Source organism: Myotis nattereri, assembly GCF_964212035.1.
Source record: "Myotis nattereri genome assembly, chromosome: 5".
NCBI classification, from domain to species: domain Eukaryota; kingdom Metazoa; phylum Chordata; class Mammalia; order Chiroptera; family Vespertilionidae; genus Myotis; species Myotis nattereri.
The window spans coordinates 15,303,483-15,313,145 of record NC_138080.1 but is presented as its reverse complement, the minus strand read 5'-3'; the positions used below and the strand labels follow the sequence as shown (position 1 = coordinate 15,313,145).

Genomic DNA, 9,663 nt, shown 5'->3' with positions numbered 1-9,663 from the left:
TACCCTCTCCCCTCTCTCAGGTCTTTGAGGGGGAACCGAGGGAGACGTACGGGGACCATTGAGGTGCTTAGGTCAGGCGAGGTTTGGGTGGGCCCCGCCTTCAGTCCCCCGCAAGTCCTTGGTGTGGCCCCCCTCTCGCCCCCCGCGGCCCCTGGATCAAGACGATCCGAACTGAACGAAGCGGGCTAGACGCCACTCTTCCCCCCTCCACGCCGTGGCTAAAGGGGGTGGGAGACAGCGAGAGGCAGGCGCCTCCTGCCCTGGCCCCCCGACTGTTGGCCGGTGTGAAAGGGTGGAAACCGGGACGTCCAAGAGTGACGAGGAGCCTTACGTCCATGGAGAGGCCCAAGTGCGGCCCCTGCGCCTCCGTGGCGAGCTCTCCCGCTGCTTTAGGGCAGCAGCAGGGAGACACTGGAGGGGAAATGTGGGAATCTGGGGGCCCGAGCCTCAGGCACAGGTGGTGACCACGGGGGCCAGGGTCACGGGGGGCGCTGAGGACGCAGAAGGCGCCACCCCCTTCTCCGCCTTCTTCTCCTTTTGCTTGAGGTGGATCTTGGCGTGGCGCTTGCGCTCGTCGCTGCGCGCGAACTTGCGCCCGCAGAACTCGCAGGCAAAGGGCTTCTCGCCCGTATGCGTGCGGATGTGAGTGGTGAGGTGGTCGCTGCGGCTGAAGCTCCGCATGCAGATCCGGCACTGGAAGGGCTTGTGGCCCGTGTGGATGCGCAGGTGCCGCGTCAGCTCGTCGGAGCGGCTGAAACGGCGGTCGCAGCCCTCCGCCGGACACGCGTGGGGCCGCTCGTGGAGTGGGGTCTTGCTGGGTCGGTTGGGGTACTTGCGGGGCCGGATGGGCTTGAGTGTGAGCGGCGGCTGGGGCAGGCTGCCGAAGCCTGGGTGGATCTGCTTGTCTTTGAATGCCTTGATGGTCTCCAGGGGGGTGATAGGGGGCGGGTTGACTCGGATGGGGTCCATGCCCTGGAAGGGCTTGTGCTCCGGAATAGAGCCCATGTCGCTGGGGTGGTGGTAGAGATTGTAGTCAGGAATCATGGGGAAGAGATTGCTGTCCAAGGCCGGCTTGGCCGATTGATAATCCTGGGGGGAATAGGCGAGCCCAGGGTTGCCCTGGGGGTCGTGGAAAGACACAGGCTCTGAGTAGAGATCGCTGCAGTTAGAATAGGGGGGGAGCGCCGGGTACATGGCCTCCACGTCGCCCTGAGGTGGCTGCACCATGCTGGCCGTGGAGGTCTGCGTGCTGAGTGCCCCTGAGGCCGGGGGCACCCCCAAGATGCCGGCGCTCATGAGGCTAATGATGTTGTCCTGGCACCAGTTAGAAGGGGAGTCGAAGGCGAACTTTCCCAAGTAGGTCACGGTCTTGTTGCCGGGAGCTGGCTGAAAGGAGCCCGAATAAGAGAGTTCCGGGTTGGGCTTCTCGTTGGTCAGGCCGATGTCCATCACATTCTCTGCGGAGAGCGGAGGAGAGAGGGGAGGGGTGAGTGAAGCCCGGCCGGCTCCAGGGCCGGGGCGCCCAGGTCCTGGCCCAGGTGTGGAGAGTGCAGCCGGGTGGAGTGCGCAGCGCGTGGGGTAAGAGGAAAAGCTGCGCCCGGCGCAAAGCGGGCGGTGCCGCGCTCCCGGGCGCAACCTGGATACAGCAAAATACTACGGATCGGGCGTGGAGTGGCTGCTGCACACACACCGCACACGCCGCGCACACACTCACGTATCACACACACGCGCGCGCGAGCGCGCGCGAGCTAGAAGCATTGTTGTTTCGAGGTGGGGCAGGCAGGTAGCTGCAGCTACAGGTAGTTTCGGACCGGGAGCGCGCCGGGCTCTCGCTCTCTAGCGCACACAACTCGGCCTCTTCCCCTAACCTGTCCGCGCCCGGACGCCGCGCCTTGCCGGCCCCGGCGAAGCCCTCCTCGTGCACTGCGCCCGGGTCGCTGACCCGGAGAGCTCCGACGCTCTGTGCTCCGCGCGTAGAGGGGTGCTGCCCTCAAAGGGAGCTCGCCCGCCGCCTCCACCCCGGCCCAGTCTCCCCCGGGCCTGAAGAAGCTTTAGGCTCTTGCTGGAGGGAGAAAGCCCAGCCCCAGCTAGGGAGGGTGGAGGGCGGCGGAAAACCGGCCGATGTCTCCACGGCGGGAGTGGCCGCTCTTCCCAAGCTCTTCGGCCCAAGGATCGCCCCCCCCCGCCCCCCGGGGCAGCCCCTCTCCCCACCGTCCCCACACCCCCACGGGTTTGCTGAACGCCCCGAAAAGGCAGCGTCGCAGTACCTCTCCCACCGCGGGGACTCCACGCCGCACACGGCTCCATCCCGGGTGGGGGGCTGAGGGAATAAGGGGAGAGAGCGCGGGTGAAAGGGTCGCTCGGCTCCTCCTGGGAAAGGGGACGACGGCACCACGCCTTGCGTGCAGCCCGGCGATCGCGCCCCCTGAGTGGAGAACCCCAGGGCCGCTAGCACCTACCTCCCTCCGGTCGGCGGCTGCCCCCACCCGGGAGAACAGAAGCCTCTACCGTGGCGTAGCCAACCGAGCCTTCCCTATCGGAGAGGGCGGGGGGCGGGGAGTGGGTGGGAAAAGCAACTCGCCCCCTGGAAAATTCCTAGCGCGCCCCCATCTCTCCATCCATCCATCCATCCATCCATCCTTCCTTCCTTCCTTCCATCCATCGCTAGCTAGCTCGTTCCCCCTCCTCTTCCTCTCCCGTTCCTCCCTCGCTGCTTCACAGCCTCCCCGCCGCCCTTACCTGTAGCCATGGGATTGTAATGGGCTACGGAATCGCTGCTGCCGGAGAAGAGGTTGAGCGCGCTGGGGATCTCCTCGGGGTACAGATTGTCAGGCAGTTGGTTTAGCAAACTGCTCATGGTCACCGGCAGCTTCTCGGCGAGTTTGCCGGTCATAGCACTCCCGAGCTGCCGCCGCCGCCACCGCCGCCGCCGCCGCCGCTCTCTCCTAACGCAGCTTCCAGGCGAGCGGCATCCGAGAGGCGATCCGTGGTGCAGGGGAAAAGCATGCGAGAGGGAAAGTTCGGGGGGGAGGAGAGAGGGAAAAGGGGAAGGGGTGGGCCAGAGGAGGGGATCTTCTCTTTTTGGGGGGTGGGTGGGAGAGAGGGCAAAGGGGAGTTATCTTCTTGGTTGCCTGGCGGGTGCCCTATGAGGCTGGGTCGCGTGGGGGGGCGTGTGCGGGGGGGTGGGTTGGGGTCTGGGGTGGGGTGGGGTCTCGGTGGAGGGGGTCGGACGCGGCTTCAGTATGGATCTTACAAACAGACGCGCGCCGGGCCCCCCCCTCCCCCCGATCCACCGCTGCCACCGCCGCCACCGCCGCCACTGCCGCTGCCTCTGCCGCCGCTGCTGCTGCTGCTGCTACCACCACCAGCCCCGCCGCTTCCTAGCAAGCTCACTGCTGCCCAAAAGCTCCCAGCCAGGGAACTCCACCAGCCTATTTATCTGAGCCCCGGGAAAGCTCCGTGACGTAGCTGCCCATATATGGACAGACAAAGCCCAGCCGAAGGGGCGCGACGTCACAATGGAAGCTCCTCACAATGGAACATTAGAAAGCAGGAAGCGGGCGGCCGCCAGCGTGCGGCGTCCGCACCGCTCGCGGATCTTGAAAAAAGAGAAATAGAAGAGAAGAAAGGACAATTCGAGAGGAGAGAGGACGGAGGGATGCAACTGAACGCAAAGCGTAAAGCACGTAGCGCGCATTTGAAAAAGCCATAACTGCCTGTATGTTTCTTTTGGGTCTGCCCGAGGAGAACCCTCTGGGACAGCGGGGTGGGGTGGGGGCGCGGACGCGAGTGTGTGTGTGTGGGGGGGGCGGGGGGCGGCGGGAGGAGGTTTGCTCCAACACCCGTAGCAGGAAGAATGAGAATTGAAAACCCCGGGCAACGTCCCTTTGCAGCCTGGGAACTTGTGGGGAACCCGGAAGGCGTGCACTCCAACACTGCTCCAGCCGACTCTCCTCTGCTGCTCTTCTCGGGCCCAGGACCTTGCCTGAGACCGGGAGAAAGGAAGCGCGTCCCTCCGCGGAGAAGGATTCCAGAGAGTCAGAGACACCTGGTCCCAAATGCCGAGAACTTTTGTACCTCCATCTCTCTGATTCACCGCCCACACTCCTGCCTCTCCCTGTGCCCCCTGCGCTGACTCCTGGTTGAGTGCCCTGGCGGGGAGAGTCGTAGCTGCAAAGAGGCTGCGCGGGAGGCGAGAACCCCACACATTTGGGGTCGAGGATGTGTGGTTTTGTTGTTGAAGAAGAAAAAATGAAGTTGAGCGGATAGGAAACACGTGCACCAAATCCTCGACTAATTCACTAACGGTTCCCAAGCATCCCTTTGGCCAGGGAATGGCAGGAGGGCCTAGCAGGCTTGGGCGCAGCCGCTGTCTATTGCTGCCTGGGAAGGGCCCGCCACGGAGTCGCAGCAGGACCTTGCCGAGCTCACAGTCTGACACTCGGCTGGCCTCCCGGCGGCCTCCCCTCGTCTCTACCCTAACCATCGCCCTCTACAGGGCTGTCCCTGACGCCCTGCAGTCAAAGGCCGCCTGTTTGCCAACCCGAGAGCTGTCACCTCCCGTAGCAGCAGATCCCGGGGGCGGCTGATATGTTCCCCGAGGCCTGCTCCTGGAGCACGCGCGGCCAGGCCCGGGGAAAGGGGAGGAGAGGAAGGGAGCGTGGGGGAGCGACCCCGAATCACACTGGCTTGGCGTGGGAGGATTCCCTCCTCAGTGGCCGCGTGGGTGCGGTGAATCCCGTGTCCCCCGCTGGGGAGTCGGGTTGGGGGAGACGTGCATTTCTCAGGGGGAGTAGGAGTGTTGACAAGGAGGCAGAGAGGATCCCCGAGCCTCACGCCGTGGGAGGGCCACGCGGGCCGGGGAACGCGTGGGAGGAACTCCCGAGCTGCACATAGCGGTGGGGGTGGATGACAACCTCGCTTTCCTCCCCTCCATTTCACTCCGCGGAGAACTGGGAGTGGGAGGGGCCAGTCTCCCCCGGATCTTCTTGAGTTCTTAGGAAAGGAGGGATTCCCGCTGCCCGTGAACCCCTTCTCCCCCGCCCCTGCCGCCACGCTCGCCAGGCTCCCCAGCCTAAACCGGGGAAGCACTGTGCCCCCGGGCTCTCCTCCGCCCGCGCGGCGCGGGGAGCGACAGCTCTGCAGCGGTCCGGGCTCCGGCCGGAATCAGGGCGTGCAGCGCCTGCCGCCCCCGGCTCCCTCCCTGGGGGGCGGGCGGCGGGCCCGGGGACGTGGGCGGCAGTGAGAGCTGGGCTGGGCGCAGGAGGGGCTCTGGCGGCTGCAGGGAGGGTCGCCGGGCGGCGGGCCAAGCCGGGAAGAGCCATACAAGGAGCGGATCCGGTGACGCGTCGGCCGCGCCCCTTCTCCTTGATTTGGCTGCTGATTCCGGTCCCCGGATTTGCATATTTTGGCATCCAGTGGAAAAGGAAAGATGAGCGGAACCCGCAGCCTTTAAAGGAACCACACGGGCTGTAGCGTCACCTAGGGAGGCAGTCTGGGGGCATGAAATATTAGCCAGCGGCTCCGGCCAGTGGGGCCACGGACCTGGCAGAAGGGGCGAAGCGGGGAGCGGCGATGAGCAGAGAGCTTCGGCCGCTCCAGCCCCAGACCTGGTCCCTCTGCGGCGCCTCCTACTGCGCGTGACCCAGGGGTGGCGGGGGTTCTCCGCGGGTTCCTGCGGGCCAGGCCCGGAGGCTCCAAGAGGTCCGCGGCCTTGGGCGAACTGCAGGCCCCCATATTGACTGCAGTGCCCCAGTTTCCCCGCGAGAGGCACAGCTCAGCCTGCGGGGGTGGCGGGAGGGAATTAAGAGACCTCCAGGCTTCTCAGCTCAACTCCGGAGGACTCTACAGTGATGCACCTCCTCCCCACCTGTTGAAACCTCTCCTCAGGGGAGGAGAGTGAGAAGCTAGAACCCCCAGTTTTGTTCAATTGAGACCCGCATTAGGAAAGGCAATGGGAACGTTTGAGATCCTTGAGAGTTTCCAGGAACGCCCCAAGGGCCAAACGGTGGAGGAGTGTAGCCTCTCCAGAGGCGGCCCAGAGACTTTTAGGCTAGCTGGACTTGTTACGCGCAAGGTGAAGAGCGAGTGGGAATTGCAGGGTTCCCCGGGGCCTGTTTACATGTTGGTGAGATTGGATAGTTTTTTTTGGGGGACACAAATGTCTTCTCCCTCCTTCCTACTAGTTCTTGACATGAAATGGGAGTCTTCAATTAAATTAAATAAGTATTCATTAAAACTTCAGTGTGATCTTGGACAAATTTCTTTCTTAGCTTCAGTTTCCTTGTCTGTAAATTGGGATAATAATAGTATTTTAGAAAAAATTAACTTAGATAATCCTCAGAGTACTTAGGCTAGCTAGTCCCTTAGCAAGCACTCACTAAATGACAATTATTACTGTTCAGTTGTATTCTCCCCCACCCTACCATGTGACAGAAAAGCCTTTTCCTCATGTGTGTCTTAGGAGTAAGTGATATAGGGAGTAAAAAGTGCCAGGTATGGAACTCCATCCCATATCAGCGTGATCATATACCAGAACTATTAATGTTTATTATTTGGGGGGGAAGGGAAGTTCTATTTGAGTGCCAGGCACCTGCTGGGCACTGCACCAAAGTAGAGATGCTTAAGGAATGGTCTTCTGTAGGAGCCCAGGCAGACTGGACCCTCAGGAGCTGGCGGTGAAATCAGGCAGGGTACGAAGAAGTCACTCAGTTGCTCTAGAGAGAGCACCTGGAGCACCCTTCTAGACATTTTTGGAGGGTGGCTGTGGCTTTCAGGGTGGGGTGGGGGATTCAGGTGCCCTTCCCTCCCTCCTCTGCTGTGGAAGGAGCCATGCTGGGAAAGCCTGTCTCTGCAAGTATAGGCCCTCACTGCCTGGCTCCTGTTCAGGCTGCAGCCCACACAGGTGTCCTCTGTCACCCCGATGATGGTGGCAGATGGAGACCAGGGTTCTGTGGCAGGAGGGGAAGACCCTGGGTATGGAGTGGGTATTTGGAGTGGCTGTTTGTAGACTAATAGCATTTTCCCCTTCTGGTTGCCAAGCCTTGAATGCAGCATAGAAAAAAGTTTCTCTCCTTTCTGCCCTCCTTCTTTTCTCTCTCCCTCCTGAACAGGGGCTGGGGTTGATTGTCTGGTTTATTGGCGGGCCCAGATGAGATTGCCAAGGGCTTAATTACCTGAACTCCAAGCCCTGGACTTGTTGGGGAGCGAGTAGGCACTAGTTCAGGGCATCCTCACCCTGGAGATGGTGAAAGGCAGGCCAGACCCCTCTGCAGCAGGGCCAAGGCCGCCCAGCCTCCGGCTGCTCTCCGGAATCTGGCTAGCTTTACCAGGTGCACTTATGGGCACCGTGGCTGCTTGTGGGGGCAGTGGGTGTGTTTGTCTTGGTGAAAGGATAAAGGAAGGGGGAGATGTGGCCCTAGACATCAACCACAAAAAAAGGCCAGATTGTTGCTGCCTTGCTTCTAGCTCCGTAGTCACCTCTGCCCTCTGAACTTTAGCTCCCCTTTTTGCTAAAGATGTCCAGGCTTTCTCTACTGTTTTTAAAAGAAAGAAGCCCCCAATTAACTTAGGGGTATTAGTGATTTAATGCATTGCCCTTCTCTGAGGGTATTTGCATTTCAAAAGAAAATGCTTAGAGAGGGTAATACACAACCCAATGGATTTAAGCCCGATGGTTAGCAGGATGCCTAGAAAATTGTAGGTGCTCATAAATGCTGGTGGAATGAGGTCTGATTGTGGGATATCAGGCCCAGTGACAAAGAGTGGGAGATCTGGGCACAGAGAGTGTCTGGGGTTCCTCAAATTGCACCAGGTACCTATGTACAGGGCCCACCCTGGTGGGATTACTCCTGAGTGACAGTTCTCTCAAGGGTCTTCAGTTGCTTTCCATTTGGGGGTGCCACAGGGGAGATGGGTAGGTCACTGGTGGACTCTCCCTGGCCAGCCTTCCCTGGTAGAGGGCACTACCACTTCTTTGGTAATGACAGCCAGCTCTAAGCTAGGTGGGTTTTGCCTGAAAGCTTGCAGAAGGGACATATTGTTGACAGCCACAAGGATTTGGAGGGTGGGGCTCCAGGCTCAGAGCTGGAGCTGAGCCTCTTTTGGGGACTGCTGGAGGCTTCAGGCTTGCAGAGCTTCTGTACCCACAGAAGATGGGGTGATGGAGGCCCTGGGGACATACTTCGTTTTCTTCATTCTTTACAAAAACAATACCACGAGGAAGCTTTTAGGACTGCCCCCTCAACATTAAAAATATTTTTTTTTATTGCTTTCAGAGAGGAAGGGAGAAAGAGAGAGAGATAGAAACATCAATGATGAGAGAGAATCATTGATTGACTGCCTCCTGCAGGCCCGCTCTGCCCCCCCACCCCCCCCCCCCGCCCCACCCTGGGCCTCTGGGACCCTGATTGGAATTGAACTGTGACCTCCTGGTTCATAGGTTGGTGCTCAACCACAGAATCACATTGGCGGGGCAAGCAACATTTTTTTTTAAATAAAGAATGTAAGGCATTGGAAAGAGTCTGAATAGTTAGTTGGAAGATACCTAGCCAGGAAGTGGCTGAACTGACATTTGAACTTAGAGCCTTATGACTCCAAAGTTACTACTTTTTTTTTTTTTTTAAATTTCAGAGAGGAAGGGAGAGAGAGATAGAAACATCAATGATGAGAGAGAATCATTGATTGACTGCCTCCTGCACACTCCACAATGGGGATCAAGCCTGCAACCTGGGCACATGCCCTGACTGGGAATTGAACCGTGACCTCCTGGTTCATAGGTTGATGCTCAACCACTGAGCCACGCTGGCCAGGCCAAAGCTACTACTCTTAATTGTGCTCTTTGTCCCCATTATGGCTGTCAGAAAGAAATGAGATGGCAGATGTGGATAAGAGGAGAGCTGGGTATAGAACTGGTGAAGGCAATGAGGAGAAGAAAGGCTAGCTGCAGCGTTGCCTCCCTTTACCCCTGGGACCCAGCATGGGGTAGAGGAGGGGCCCCCATCCAGGACAGTAAGGGGTTATAGCACTCAGGGAGGTCAAGGGGACCAACGTTCCCTGGGGTCCCAGTAGGTGGTATGGCAACTACACCACTCTGAGCTCCAGTACCACTGCTGTCTCAGAGGTCATAGGATCCTCTCCCAGCCATTCATATATGCCCATTTTAAACACCTGTTTGTGCCTAAGCTCAAACTAACTCATTATAATCATGTTAAATTGGGGTTTTTTTTGATCATACTTCAAGCGGTTGAGCATTGACTAAACTCTCCTCAAGATTTTGGGAGAGTCTGGTGACTGAAGGAGGAAGTCCTGCTACAAAATACTTTTGCTGGTCCTGGAGAGCCCCCCTCCAAGGCAGTGAGGAACTGCAAGGGGTCAGGGATGAGGACTGTCAAGAGGATGAGAGTTCAGGGCCAGGCTGGGCTGGGCTGGGGCAGGGAGGGAAGAAAGAAGTTAAAATAGAAGGGGAGATGTGGAAACATTAGGGAAAGTACAAGCCCTGATCCAGGAATCCGGGGTTTGGGGTTATGCCACAAATGATCTATGTGACTTGGGGCTTTGCGCTCTCGTTCCTGGGCTTCTGGTAGGGGCTGCACTGGATAACCGATCTCTACATTCCTCCCAGCTCTGTTAAGGCACATGTTTCGGATTCTATTGCAGGGAGGG

General features: G+C 59.3%; 1 protein-coding gene across 3 annotated transcripts; it reads right to left on the bottom strand.

The window, feature by feature from the left end:
* Positions 1-447: 447 nt before the first annotated feature.
* On the bottom strand, positions 448-2,893 carry EGR3 (early growth response 3; the record flags this gene model as incomplete). 3 transcript variants are annotated; one of them, XM_081093167.1, is made up of 3 exons in its annotated part: positions 448-1,457; positions 2,268-2,320; positions 2,460-2,630. In XM_081093167.1, 2 exons carry the CDS (start codon positions 2,305-2,307, stop codon positions 448-450), a joined length of 1,050 nt encoding a protein of 349 aa, XP_080949293.1. The 3 variants fall into 3 exon arrangements, with proteins under 3 accessions (XP_080949293.1, XP_080949292.1, XP_080949294.1); XM_081093166.1 differs by lacking the exons at positions 2,268-2,320; positions 2,460-2,630 and adding an exon at positions 2,740-2,893; XM_081093168.1 differs by lacking the exon at positions 2,268-2,320 and having other exon boundaries at positions 2,460-2,600.
* Between the last annotated feature and the right edge of the window lie 6,770 nt (positions 2,894-9,663).